The following is a 15,177-nucleotide window of genomic DNA, read 5'->3' on the forward strand; positions in this document are numbered from 1 at the left end:
CATTAGCTAGTGAACATTTCAGAGCGGCATGTTTGTGCTTGGTTAGACTCAGAGCTGTGTCATCTATTTACGTTATGGTGCATCACATAATACTGAACCCAGTCCTCGTCATGTTAGCAACATTAAACCAATACTTACAACCCCTTAAGCACTGAACTGTTCAAAACCTACTCACACACTCAGAGAGCTTAGGAAAGTCATCTGACATCACGAACCAGCTCTAAATGCCTCTGTTTGTAAGTGTCCCTGTAACACTCACCACTTCTCCAGTGTTTCAGTGGTTTGTATGGGGACCTGGTTTGGCTGCCTCCACCTGCACTCTCCTCTGGAGCTAATAACCCAGGTTCCTCAGTACTGTGGCCTGAGACCGGCACTCCGGGGCTGGGAGTAAGGGCCAGTACTGACGTCTCTGCCTGGGTACTGCCCTCCACAGCTTTCTCTGTCCACCTGTCCTCCATACCCACCCACTCTGTTGTCTCTGGGGAGTCAGGAGGGCCAGGTGAGGTGATGGGTGGAGAGGTACTGGAAGGAGGAGAAGAGTCCGAGCTGGTTTTAGGGTTTGCCCAGATAAAACTCCACCACTGGGCTTGTGTGGAAGAAGATAGGAGAAAGAGGAGAGCAAGAGAGAGACCAAAGGCTCCCATCCTTCTGTTTCTCACACGGCTGCAGAAGCGTGCAGTGATGTACACCGAACGTGTGAACTGCAACTATGAAATACTCCACATGTGCAAACAGGCATATGGGCGAGACAGGTGCAGGGACAGGTTTCCAGCTATGAGAGGACGCAGACAGCACAACATGCAGAGAGAGAGTCCTGCGGAGTGTGGAGATCCAGTGTCGCAAAAATCATCCAAGGAACAACCTGTTGAACTGTCCCCTTTTTCTCTTCCACTGTCCTCTTTCTTACCCTTCCTCAGTCAGTCTGCCTCTTCCTCCGTAACTCCCTGATATCATTCGTTCTCCTCTCCCTCCCCTCCTCGCTCCCTGTGTAATTACTGACTCCCCCTCCTCTGGCACCCTCCAACGCGGCCGACTTGATTCTCTCCCCTCTTCTCTGAGACAGGCAGATTACAGAGGTAGTTCGTTAAACTCCACTCCTCCAGCTTCCTCCTCTCCTCACAAACTGGGCCACATAAACAGCCCGTCAAGCCCACCGGAACACACAGAGGCTCTGGTTTGGGATAGGGTGCATCATTTACACTACTGCATGTGCAAAATATTAGTTGTCAATCATCCTGTCGCCTTTTTCCCGTTGCTTTAGACTAATGATCACACTATGATTCATAAAAAAACCAAACACTCTCACTTGTCAAGTTTTAAGTAGGTCTCCACTAATGAGGCTTTGTGGAAATTATCCAACAATATACCAAAATAAATGAGTGAGCAAACATTGAACGGACATTTCTTTATAAGGACATGGAGGAAAAGCATTCCCTCCTTGTGTCCTTTGGGACTCCAAATAATTTTAGGTACCTTTGAGAGAGAAATAACATTAAAATACTAAGAACAACCTGCAGGTTGGACATTTACTTTACTGATGTTTGAAGATTGGAAGTGCCATAACTGCACATAACCATGTCCCATAAACAACTGATTTACTTTACCACCGGTGCACAAAGTTTAGGTGTCCTCAAGCCAAACACAGGAAAAAAGGAAAAATGGAAGCATTTGTGAAGTGTTCACTTTCTCTCTGCTGCAGCTCCCTGATCACAGAGAGAGGCCCCGTGTTGACGGTGACAAAGAGACGCCTGTTCTGTTGTGTTGTGCTTCTCTAAATGTTTGGTGAGGTCCAGGATGAGGGCTGCAGTGCTTCTGAAGAAGGGGCTTTTGGTGGAGGTGTTCACGTGTATACATTAGACACTGACAGGTAAGTATGGTGTGATTAAACAAAACATGTTACATCAATTTCATATATTCAAGCAAACAAAAGACTCTCTCCCACTAAACATTGTCACTTGTCAAAGTAGGAAAACAGGGGTTCAATGAGCCAACAAATATCTTCCTTAATTTCAACTTCCTTCCTGTATATAAATGGTATGAAATGTACAAAACTCCCCCACGATGTAATGTGGAGGGAACATCGTTCATATGCATTTTCTCTCCAAACCAGAATTTGCTGGAAGTAAGTTTAAAATCTGTGAAGTTGCCCTTTAACTGCTTGATGTTTGGCTTTCCCACACATACAATCAATGTGCACCATGCTATTCACACTGTGAATTGGTGATTGGATTGGTCCTCTCTGAGCATGAGAGGGATGTGTGATGACACTGCTCACTTTTCTCAGCTGAAAGCTGGTTGACTTTGTACACATTGTTTTTGTTTTGCGGGTTGATTATGTCTATAGTGACATATCAGGACTTCCTAATCTTCTTCGTCTTGTTCTCATCAGATAACCAGTGCACACTGCACATGCTGTCCACATTTACAGAATGAAAACGCATTGATTTCAGTCTGTGATCTGTGTTGCAATTCATTTTCTGGTTTATATTATCTGTAAAATATCTAATCCTCCACTCCTTTCTACTCTTTCCTATCTGCCTTTTTCTGGTTTATATTATCTGTAAAATATGTAATCCTCTGTCTTGATCTAGGGATTGTTGCTGTCATGCTAAGTGGATTCAAACGCTGAGAGCCGTGCTGCTCAGAAAACACTAACGCATAAACAGTTGTGGGAGGAAAGAAGTGGGGTGGTCTCTAATGGAGCAGATGATGGTCTTAGGATTTAAAGACAGGGTGAGGGAGGAAACCCCCCAGGAGGAGAAGCTTGATTAGTCAAGGATCAGCCAGAGATGAGGGGTGTGGAATGAGGCTGGGTGAGGGTGGGTTAGAGGGGGTCAGGAAGAGGAACATAGGGGAGCAGTCCTGATGCTCCACCATAGTGAAACCTGGCATGTCAGATCAACCCACAACCAGCGTCTTAGGTATGTACTGTATAATTATAGTCCCTCAACTGCCTACAAACCACTGACCCATCTCTGTGTCCACTTAAGCTGAGGTGGGGGGTGGGTCATCTGACTACGAGAACTTATAGAAGACATATTCAACAACAGGATATATATTCAAAGCTGGACTTTCTTTCCATATTCCATTCATTAAGTTTATCAGACGTTTATAGCAGCTAAAGGTGAGAGACACAAAACCAAAACAATGAGCTGAAACACTCTAAAAAGTACAATAGAAGTGAAGACAGCAGCAGAGTCGGGTCATACTTTTTACAAGTGCCCCCTTCCACATTACACATTTGATCCATTGTTGAGATAAAAAAAAGCCTAAGTGCAACTTTTGTTTCTGTAAAAACTACTATTACTGTTACTGAGCATGCTCTCACAAATATTGGCACCAAATGTCAGCACACAGGTCGTGCTGTTGTAGCAGAGCATGCACCTTCAATAGCAAGGTAAATAAATGCTTACTGTTGCAAAATGTAAAATAACTTCTGTTAACTAATAGTTATCCACCTCTGTGTAATTGCTGGAGCTCTAATTATTATTGTCAGAGGTCACTAAGGTGTCATCCACCTTGAGTTTAGAATTCAGCAGATAAAAAAAAAAAAGTGGAGACTTTCACGTGGCCGGTGAAAAGCCACATGAAATCCACATTCTTATGAGTATCCTCAGAGCCTCTTATTTTGTGTACAGGGTGACCCCGTTTAGGGCCTCTGGATTCCAGGAAGGGTAACCCCTTCACCCTTCACCTCTCTCTCACTTCTCACTCTACCTAGCAACCGCCTCAACAATAAACTCTAATTGGTTTACTGTCACAACTAATTGCATGGGGGATGCTCTAAATTTATTCCCACAAATAATCATTTAAGTGGGAGCGGCAGCCACAGGGAAGGAGTACTGTAATTCCATAAGGACCACTGGCATTATCTGCCAAACATTTGGAATTCAGATGGAGTTGACTAATGTCTTTAATAATACTTTTTGTCGCTTTACCAAATTGTATTTTCTTGTTAAGTCCAATATAAAAGAAAATACCAAATATCTGTGTTCAATAAACTAAGTAGATCCAAAACTACAAGCTGAATTATCGCTATACCAGCCTATGGCACCACCTAGTGGCCAGACACAGTCAAGTCATCAAATCAAAATACACAAGACCTGCATCATCAAGTCTACTTTTAGTTATTAACTTTACATGTTTATGTTAGATGACATCAGCCTGAACTGATCCTTGAATTTAACTATCTCAGTGTCATAGTAAAGTATAATTTGTAATACTATACAGTCTATTTGATTGAGAACATCACATGATGGTTAATGATGGTGTACTTCAGCTCATGTGGTAGTTATGGCTGGTACATAATATCTACATGATGTTACCCATACAAGGCATTGGTGACAAATTAAAGGGCACATCCACAGTAAAACAAATAAAGACCTGGATTTCTGTAACAAAATGCTACTGACTCAAACTGCTAACTATTGAAAGCTGATCAAAGCCTTCCTGTGTGTGTGTCCGTGTATTCTTGGTTTTATGCTTCTCAGTGTACTAGTTGGCCCACTCTGCCAATTAGAGCGAAAGCCGTTTTGGCTCACTGGTCAGTGTTTTTGTGCCAGAACCACACACAAACTCATTTATTGGACACTGCTGATGCTAACAATATTCTTCTTTTTCATATGTAAGTAAAGTAAATAAACAATTTTTCTAACTTTCTAATTTGCATATTAAGCTCATGAGAACATTAAACTCTGAACACTTATCTTCAGACGTTTATGGGAAAAGAGTCACACAAAGAGAGAGAGAGTTTGTGTGTGATTGTATGTTTAACTCTGCCCCAGTACATTTGATTGACACACCCTCTCAACCAACCCTGAAGCAAAACACTGACTGGGCCTGCTGCAAAGGTCAACAGAGAGGACCTGTTCTCAGGTTAACAGTTTACCTCACCTACACATTTTTAGACACCCACACACATGGTCACTGTAGCCACTCGGCAAGTAGTCAATGAAGCCTGTGTTGCTGTTTTTCTCATGCACCTCCCCCCCGCTCCCTTGCCTTCCCTTCCCTTCCATCCCATCTTCCGCTCCTCCTACGATGTGCTTTCATTTCATATTTCTAGGCCTGGTTCAGTCAGGAAATGTTAGACTCCATTTAGAAGCTCTTTTTTAGACATGATGGCCAAAGAAAGGCTGTACAGTCGCAAGTCACATGTTGTGGAGCAGTGAGTCACTCTCCACATTTAGTCAAACTCAGCCACTGATATACAGCAATAACATGAGTTGTAAAGGCAGTGCACAGGCCAAAGACAGGATCAGGATTCAGTAAAGTGATGAAGCAGCAGAGTTGACCTTGATTGTAGCATTTCATATACGGTATGACACATGAACTAGAGACCTCGCTGTGTCCTACTTGCAATTTCCAACCACATCACTGAGGGGCAGCATCACTTTCTAGCTGTGGCCCCGCTTGAGCGGTGACAGTGAGAAATGGACTGGATCTGTGTGTCTGATCAAATCTCCTGTCTTCGGAGACGACAGGTGGAAGACAAAGAAAGCCTGGAGAGTCAGAGAGGATGTTTTAGAAGTCTGCACGTGCAGACATACCCAGTGCTGCTAGGTCACAGCCTTTGAACCTCCAGCTCCACCTCTAACCTCATTGAAGTTAAAGGAACTACCTGCAGGCTAAGGGACTGTTTGTGCGTGTGTGTGTGTGTGTGTGTGTGTGAGTAAAGTGTGTGTGAAGGGAATATCTTGCATCCTTTAGTTCAATTGAAACATGTTGGGCCAATAACATTTAAAGTGGTGTAATAGTTGGTAGAGGTGTGAGCAATCATGGCAGTGCTTATTTAACACAACTCCTTGTGTGGGAAAAGGAGGGGGCAAACAGCCAGAGAGCATCTTTAGATCAGAAGACAAGAAAAGATCTGAGAACAGATAATAGGGGGAGAAAAGAAAACAGGATAAAACTGGGAGCCGGTACTCGGTTAGATTATCAGGAGGAGAGTTTAAACCTTAGGGCAGGATTAACCCAAAGAGCTGACCTGCCCACGCGGACCCAAACACACAGAGACAGGGGGTTTAGCCAAAGACACTGACGCTACTGAACAAAACTTTGACGTGGTATTCACTGACTTCTTAGCGTAGCACCGTGTGCAGCAGGCTGTGTTATTCAGAAACTTGGGAAAGAGGAACGTTACACTAAAACGACACATTAGAGAGCTTCAGATCAACAGTGGACTAGACAGAATCGGGAACTGAGGGTGGATTCTTTAGCAAGAATCATATATTTTATTTTTTCTCTGTACCCGCAGAGTTAATATTACAGTTCTCAGGGCTTTTTGTGCCATTGAGATAATTGAGATCTGGAGTCCAGATCCTCCATATTTTACCTAGGTGTGTGTAATCAAAGTCATGAAACCTACTTTGGTGCTGCCATTAAGTCCTGTGTGGTCATGTTACATTAAGCATGAGCTGACCATCATGAAGCTGGCCAGTTGGTTTCAACTTAGTGAATTAACTGAATTAACTAGCTCAGCTTAGTAATGGCAATGACATTAAGACCGGGTATCACTCATTGTGTCCTGGATAGGACCACAGAACCTGCATGTGGTGTAATTTAATTACATACCTTAATGTTAGTGCAACACGTGCGCTGATTCATTTAACAGTCTCAGTGACCACTACTGATGAACTTGACACGTGACATACACACTTAGTGCTATGCTCTAAGGCCTAAAACATATAATTCAGATAAAAGAAGGTGTTGTTAGGATCTGTTAGGGGGTCAGAGGTGGACATCTGCAGAGGGACAGTTTCCATTACACAAAGTGTCCCTGACTTTTACCCCATTCCTCCACCAACGCCACCGCCTGCCCTCATCTCACCCTCACTTCACCCTCTGAAAGACATAGTCACACAGACAGAGACAGAGAGAGTGTGCCGCTCAGTGATGGGTTTTTTCCCCTATAGTGCGTGCTGAGATAAGTGGGACAGCTGGACACAGAAGGACAACATGATGTCACAATGCATAAATACCACAGCCTTCTGCTTTCAGTGGCAGGAAGTTCAACGTTTTCAAGAACTTTCCTTTATTTTCTTGTCAAAACAACACATAGCCTACAGTCTGTATATCAAACCAATTACACCAGTCATGAAAGTTTCCCTAAACATGTGGTATCATAGATATGAGCTGGCAAACTATTTACATCCGCTTACATCCTGCTTATGCATGTATAAGGCATGGAGCTTTGAATGTGAGACTCTCAGTGTATGCATGTATGCAAGTTGGGCGTTGAGGGGGGCTGTTTGCTCAGCTGCAAGCGTTGTTCACAGAGCAAACAACCTCTCAGATCGACTCATCTCTTCCTCTAATACGAATGGTAATGAAACACAGCAGATGCACAGTAATGGGGTGTTCTCCAGCAGAATGTCTCACCAGCGCCGTCGTGGTGTGAGCGCTGCAGAGGAACAGTAAGGTCTTGCGGGACAGTGATGTCACTCCTGTTTGTATTTTGACATTTTGTACTGTGACAGACATTTTAGATGTGAACTTTGTGGAATGAAAGGCAACAGTCAGAGAAAAGTGACAGGAAAATATTATCTCATAGTCACTCCGTGGTCCCGCTGGCAGCGTACCATCTATTGACATCCACCCACTGAATCTCCACCACAAAATTCACTATTGTTCAAAGCTGCAGGAGAGTTTCCTCCAGATTTCATGCACATACACACACAAACAGGCAAAAGAATAGTTTTATATAAAGTAAGAATGCTTTTCTTAAAAGATGGTAAGATAGTTAAGTCACTGGTCATGCCTACAGAAACAACCGCACTCTGCAGAGCTATGTGCATATTATTTCTCAGTAGCAAGCAATTTAGGTTATTTCCCTACTGATAAAAATAAAAGAACACGCTTCACACAGATGGGTTAGTTTCTATACAGATAATTAACAAAATTCCAAGAGGTCACAGTTCTACGGAAAGCCAAAAAGGTCATGATTCTTTTACTGCAGTTTGGTATTTTATATCAGTTATACATCACCAGCCAGTTCATACAACAACACTGTTGCAAACTGCATTCAGCGTTTATGATTTTTGCACCGTGTGCCACTGCATGTATGTCTGCACAGACTGCTCTACGACAGCTCTGCTGCCATTTGTTTATTGATGTGCATGTACCCTGGTGTGCATTCCCAATTTCACTGGTGCAAACAAATGCACACTGGCGATTTAGTTACCGTACAAGATAGTGTTCCTATGAACAGGACCACATGTGAAGTGATGCATGCTATTTACAGTGGTGTTTATAAATGCTGGCTGATAGCATAAAACTTGATTAAACATGAAACAGCAGGGAAATGGAGACAAATAATGTCCTCTTTGGCACTCCGTAGATAATCTAATGCTACTGCACATATGAAATGACACTACAGCTTAGAGTGAGTCTGGTTCTTGTCGGTCTATATGTGACATAAGTTTTACACACTGTCAAATATGTTGTTGGTGGGATTCTATGCAACAGGACAGAACCTTTTAATTATTCTTATTTCTGCATGAGAAGAAAAGAAGTACGACACACAGTCAAGGTCCTTAGCTGGACTTGAACCCTGGATGTTGCAGTTACACAGCAAGTGTTATTTGACATCTGGTTATTTCTTTTTTTCAGCTTTTCTTTGTTTATCCTGCTTCAGTTGGTATAATCACTGCGTAAGTCTAGTTACTAATGTAGTCCTGCAACAGAAGCTGTTCAATACCAATACCTGACAATGTGTTTTAAAGTGCTGACTAATGCAGGTAAAGTCTATCCCTGACTATTGCAGTTCTTTCCTTTCCATGTAAACCCCAGTGACAGTCGTGATCTTTGAGCGCTCACCCTGCACCCCAACCCTACTGCTACTGGTAAACAATGTGTGGTTCTGACAACCAAAACAGACACTAGAGAGTGGGCAGTCAGCAGCACATCCACATTGCCACAAGGTATAACAGGAAATGAAAGGAGGAAAATCACTGGAGCTGTCATGTTTAACCCAAAGGTAAATAAGAAAAAGGCAGCTGTGGCACAGAAACCAAAACATACAAAAACACAAGTGTGAAGAAGCTAATGTGTGCAGGATTTCTTTCAAAATAAAAGAATTTCAACATTACCAAATTACCGGAACTATAAGTGCTGGGTGAAGCAACTTTCAATTATCAATAATAACAACAGACAATAACTATGCATGTAAAAATGTGAAAAGAGAACTGTAGAATTGCACATAAACCAAAAGCAGAGAGCTACGTCATCTGAGTGAGCGTCATCTCATGGAAAATATGAGACCACTTTCGATGGAAAGTAAAGCAACCCCTTAAGAAACAGCCATTCTTATTTTCCAATTTCCAATGAGAAATGTTTCTCTTTCCCATTAAAATCCCACTGAGCTGACCGTTACACACATACACCAAAGACACCTTTTACAGTTGGTCCATTGTACCCAGCTGTGTTCAAATGAAAGTCAGTCTCACTCAATGAGCACATTCCAGACAGGACGCCGCTGCACTGAGGGCGTTCGGGACATTTAAGTAGAGGCTCTTTCATACACTTCTATGACATGCCAGCTTTTTACACTTGTAAAACACTAAAATTAAGCTTGGTGGAAGTTTTATTCCACCAACATCAGAGACCAAATAAGGTCAAGTAGCAATGGTTATGAGAAAGTTAAAATATGACGTATTTGGCAGTTTACAAAGCAAATATTTAGCAGCCGCAGTATGGATACCATTGAGGATTTTATCCTTGCAACAGCAAGGAAACTGTCAGCAGTACAATAGTGTGACATGGTTTTACTGTACAGACAAACATGTCATCCAAAACTGACTCCTACTGAGTTCAGCTTACAATCATGTATATTGGCTAAACATGGGATCTTTTCAGGGCAACTCAACCAACGGTAAATGGAAAGTGAAGGTTCCCACAGCCAGGAATACGTGTTTTAAGGAGTGTGGAAACAGAAATGTGAAATCCTGTTTTAAGCTGCATGTGTGGAAACTAATGATGATGACAATGATGGTGCATTCACAAAACTGAGCCAAAATTCATTTAAAACCCTAAATTGATGATAAATCAGTCAGATCGTGTTTTCAGAAAATGCCTGCTCTCAGTCCATTCTAAAATGTCTAAATATTAACAAAGCAGCTTTTAACGATGATTTGTTCACGTTCATTTCACTGATTAACCACAGTTGCACACATCTACACCACAGTCTGACCAGCAGCTACTGAACAGCTCAACTGACGTACCTGGGGTTAAAGGCCTTGTTCAGGGCACATGGGGCCCCAGTGATGTTGATGAAAGAACAACAACAACAACAAGAACAAGACAAGTGGCCGATTCTCAGACCTTTTGGTCACCACTGACAAAATTACAGTATTATAGTGAATGGAGAATATAAGGTGAAAAATACTTATGTAACCTGGTTGATTAGCGATCTGATTTTGGAAGGGCTGACATTAAAAGCATGGTTCACAATTTTTAACAGCTCAAATTGTCTGAATTAAAGAAATACACGGTGGAGTGGCTTAGATGTCTATGGGGAAGTTTGTCTTGGTTTTATTTTTAATTCATCAATTTTGGGCAGATTTGTTTTAAAGGTTAGATATCATTAATCGATGTAATGATCTCTCCTTTCATCCAGCTGCACTTCTCAGCTGATAGTAGTAGAGTGGTGAGTGTCTGCAGCCTTTGTTATGCACACGTGCTCTTGCAGAAAGCCCGGTTAAGTGTTTACATGTAAGAATAATCTGACTTCTCCAGGAGAAGTCTGATTACTCTACCTTTGGAAATCAGGTTTCTCTAATCCCCTACCCTGATTAGGGTAACCAGGTTTCCTGTTTACATGACACTTAAGTAATCAGCTTACTTGAGAAAGTCCACTGTAACCTGGTTACTTGAGTGCACGTAAACACACTGAAAGCGAAGGTTATGGGCTCAAAGATACACTGTCAATGATAAACAGCTCATTCAGGTACTCCGAACTGGTTTGGGGATTTTTAAGTCACAGGCCTCAGGCTCAGCCACAACCAAACACGAATGATTCCAATGCTTCTATTGTCTAAAATCACCCATTCAAGCAACTACACATGCTGACATTAAACTGGCACAGAATCAAGAGTGTCCCCAGCATCCAACTTCAAAGCTCCACTAACACCACCCCCTCCAGCCATCCTTTCAGTGTTGTGTGTCTGATTTTCTCAAACGAACAGCGTGTGCACTGCCGAGGAAACCCCTCGGGGCATTACCATACAAACTAAACGCTTAGTTTCTCACCCTGGTGCAGTGTTTGACTTGTCTGCCACTTCCAGCTACTTCATTGTACACAGATACACACACACACACACACACACACACACACACACACACACACAAAGAGGGCAGAGGAAGCTTTGGTGTGTTGCTAAACAAACTCTTTCCCCTACAGTGCTGTATAAGAAGAGTCTCACAGCAGGGAGGGAGCTACATAAAAACCCACAACAGCAGACAGATGTGTGAAAATGGAAATGGCAGGGGGGGGCAGGCTGATCCTTATCATGTGTCTCGTAGTAGGTTTGTGAGAGAGAAAAGAATAATTAAAGAAATGTATAACCAGCCACTGAAGTGTAGCATATGGAAGAGAGGGAGTATTTAAGAGGCACCAGGTATCTAATAAAAGATGCTACACAGCTGCATTCAGTACCTCCATATAGCGCTAAAGTAATAGAGTAAAATAATAATGAGAAAATATAACTACATTATTAGATTCGAAAAGGGGATTTCATATAGCTTTCTAGTTGGAATCAAAGTTTAAATTAGGCCCATAGCACCAACACATAGAGGAGCTAAATTGGACTATATTTGAATAAATCCTCTTTCGTTTTTTTTCCACATCTCCTCAACTTAAGGATCAATCGCATGTGTTTATTTCTTTATAGTTGAGACAGAGCATGAATCTTACCTTCTGTAACCTGATGGGCAGCAGCCAGCCAGCGCAGCAGAACGAGATGCAGGACAAGACACCACCTGGGGAGACACACAAGTCAACACAAGCTGCATTTAAAGATCCTACTGCTGTTAATATTAATGCCTGTGCATAAAAAGGGAGGAAGAAGAAGATGAGGAGTGTCTACGCAGGTGAACCCCGAGGTGGAACTGAAGGGTTTTGTCAAGGTATGAATGTTAATAAAAGTCAATTCAATTTCTTTACATGCAAGAAACCTGGAAATAGGATTTGAAATGGCCTTACCTTTGAAACATTTTAGCAATTCAGTGAATAAAAGTCCAGGTTTTGAAATGCCCGAAATGCACGAGTGATGAAAACGGCAAACTCCGTGGTCTCCGTGCCTCACTGTGAAGACCTGAAGTCACACTGGTGCTCCTTCTCTCTCTCTCTCTCTCTCTCTCTCAGTACAAAGGCACTCTCAGTTTGTAGTGAGTGTCTCTACGAATGGCCAACAGAGAAATCTGACTCTCTTGGAGGAAAAAAAAAAAAAAAAAAACCTCCCCCCTCACTCACTCAGTGGACCCTCTCTCCCATCCTGCTGCTGCATGAGTCAATTTACCTCCATTAAGGATAATATGAAGTTAAATCCATCTTTAAATCTGTCCATCTACCTCAAATATGTTGTAGCGGAACTATAGTAAACTAGTAGTTTACTTACAGTCGGGGGATTCCAAAAACTAATGAATGAAATGATAAATGAATCAAAGCCTAGTAGCCAATTGCATGGCTGGGACAAGCACGTTTTTTGTATGTGAGCACAATCAAAGGTAAAATAAATATAATTCAAGTCCTAACAGGGTGCTATATCGTATTTATTTATCAGCCCCCCCTTTGTGTCCATTATTATCATTATCATATTATTATCCATTTTCCATGGCCACTTTTTATAATCCAGGCAAACCTGAAGAGTTTCATTTAATTAAATCACTCCATTTGTACCATAAAAGAAGAAAGATGCCCTAACTGCTGTTTCACTACAACTTCGACTACATTATTTAAAGACATGGAAACATATGGGCAATAATGGCTGGAGCTGAATAACATCCTTCAGGTCCTTCTGTGTTTTCAGTGTCTGTGTCAGTCACAGAAAGAAATACTTTGACTATCAAACGGTCAAATCTTGACAGGTCCACTGCCAGACTGAACATACTGATCCCAAAAGCTGTAGAGAGACACTACAACAAACAACAAAGACCAAGAAGAAATTGTTCACATTCACAGTAAACAGAGACAAAGCTTTAGGGGTCAACAAGGTCCCAGGGAGGCTCAGTGAAGTGATCCATGTTGTGATGTTAACACCCCACTATCAGCAGAAGCTGGAATGATAGTGGTATGGAAAGTAAGAAAGGTATCTTCCTTTCCTCTGACTTTGCAGACTGCATTCCCTCCCTATACCATGTGTGTTTTCCCTCAATAGCTCTTCACCTAAATTTAAGTCTCAGATCATTTCTTTACATACCCTGCAACCCTCATCTAACATGTTACCTTCTAGCTTCTGATTGTTTGAATAAACCTGATCTAGGTAATTAGCAGTGGGTAGGGCAGGGGTATTAGGTAAACAAACAGGGAAGTAATAACCAATAACCAAGTGATCTAAACAATTTCACAGCTGAAATATATTTTATTTACATTTATATTTAGTCATTTGGCAGATGCTTTTATTCAAAGCAAAGTGAGGTACAAAGCAAATATCTCAGGCAAGGAGAAGAGGAGCGCTTGCTGAGCACATTGAGCGAGAGGGACCGTAGACCACGATGAGGGAGGTCAGGTAGGGCGGTGCTTTTGAGTTGACCACTTTGAAGGCAACGGTCAGGGCTTTGAACTTGATGCGACAGCTACAGGAAGCCAGTGCAGAGATCTGAACAGTGGTGTAAAATGTGTCCTTTTCGGCTGATCAAAAATGAGACTTGCTGCTGCATTTTGGATGATCTGGAGGGGTTTGATGGCGCAGCTGATAACCCCGTCAGTAAAACACTGCAGTAGTTAAGCCGAGATGTGACCAGAGCCTGCACAATGTGTTGTGTTCTATAGTCCAAAAGGTAGGGTTTAATCTTTTGAATGCTGAAAAGGGCAAATCTGCATGACTTCGAAACAGAGGAGATGTGGTCCGTAAAACTCAGTCGATCATCAATGATCACCCCCAGGTTTCTGGCAGACTTAGTTGGAACAATCACTGTGGACCCTATAACATTGCCTGTATTTAGAAAAATGTAGTCCCTGTGAACCCATCATTGTTTTTCATGAGTACTGTGATTTCTTTTATATGGTGACACTGGTTATTTTGTTTTTTAATGTGGATTCAGGCCAGAAGACAAGACTGTCATTGAGAAAACAGTAAAGTGTTAAATTAATCTTAGCAAAAGAAAGCCTGTGCTTTAAACTGAACAAAGAGTAAGGATTACAGAGAGCAGAGTTGAAGTTCAGACAGTGATCAGAGCATCAGACTGGCTAACTTGTTGTTCTCTGTGTGCTGACCCAGCTAACCACTCTGCGGGACAAACAGGAAGCCATTTATCCTGGGCCAAGTTTCCCAACAGCTCCTTATTGCAGCTCCAAGATTGGCTTTGTTCTTTTGTGAGCCGAGAGACAATGATGATTTTAGGATTAAATTGAGTTTTGGAAAGTGACACTGGGTCTGTTATGTAAGAGATGACAACAATGCCACGCGGCTGCCATCTGGGTCATACAGGAACGGATTACGTCTGATCACCATCTGGGTATATGTTACAATATGAGAATGATACAATGACAAACTTAAAGAGGTGGTTACATAAATTGAAGAATGAATTCTCTCAGACCTAACCTACTGATTCTGATTGACGAGACAGACCCTCATTACAAAGTGAAAAGAACAGGAAGCGTAATTAGAGTTCACATAACAACAATTTGCAGTTCTCTACATTTGCCTTAACAAACTCTTATGCTGCTTCATTTCCTTTGTATACCGACTTCCTGCTTTGGCGTTTCCTGCTATTTATCACAATGTGTATAAATGTATGTTTTGAGATGTGTGGTGGTTTCAATAAGCACTTCTGACTCTGGAGAAACTCTTATTTTGATATTATCTTGTTATCTGGCTCTTCCAGCACCTCCATGGAAGTAGAACTTCACTTTGTCCATTTATAAGATCTTTACATACAAGTCACAGAGCATAATGTCCTTCCTTTCTGAAGTAAAAACCAACATGTTGTTTACCATAATCTAATGATGTTGATGAAATG

At 41.9% G+C, this 15,177-nt stretch overlaps 1 protein-coding gene across 1 annotated transcript in view; it reads right to left on the bottom strand.

Annotated features, from left to right (window-relative positions):
- The window catches only part of col15a1b (collagen, type XV, alpha 1b), a 35,353-nt gene extending 23,042 nt beyond the window's left edge, over positions 1-12,311 (bottom strand). The window contains exons 1-2 of the mRNA XM_026375514.1: positions 12,200-12,311; positions 11,912-11,976 (exon numbers count right to left, since the gene is read on the bottom strand). Coding sequence (XP_026231299.1) covers positions 11,912-11,976; positions 12,200-12,210 — 76 coding nt within the window. The 5' untranslated portion in view covers positions 12,211-12,311. The remainder of the gene's footprint in view (positions 1-11,911; positions 11,977-12,199) is intronic.
- Between the last annotated feature and the right edge of the window lie 2,866 nt (positions 12,312-15,177).

The sequence above is a fragment of the Anabas testudineus genome, chromosome 17 (genome assembly GCF_900324465.2).
Source record: "Anabas testudineus chromosome 17, fAnaTes1.2, whole genome shotgun sequence".
In the NCBI taxonomy this organism is placed as follows: domain Eukaryota; kingdom Metazoa; phylum Chordata; class Actinopteri; order Anabantiformes; family Anabantidae; genus Anabas; species Anabas testudineus.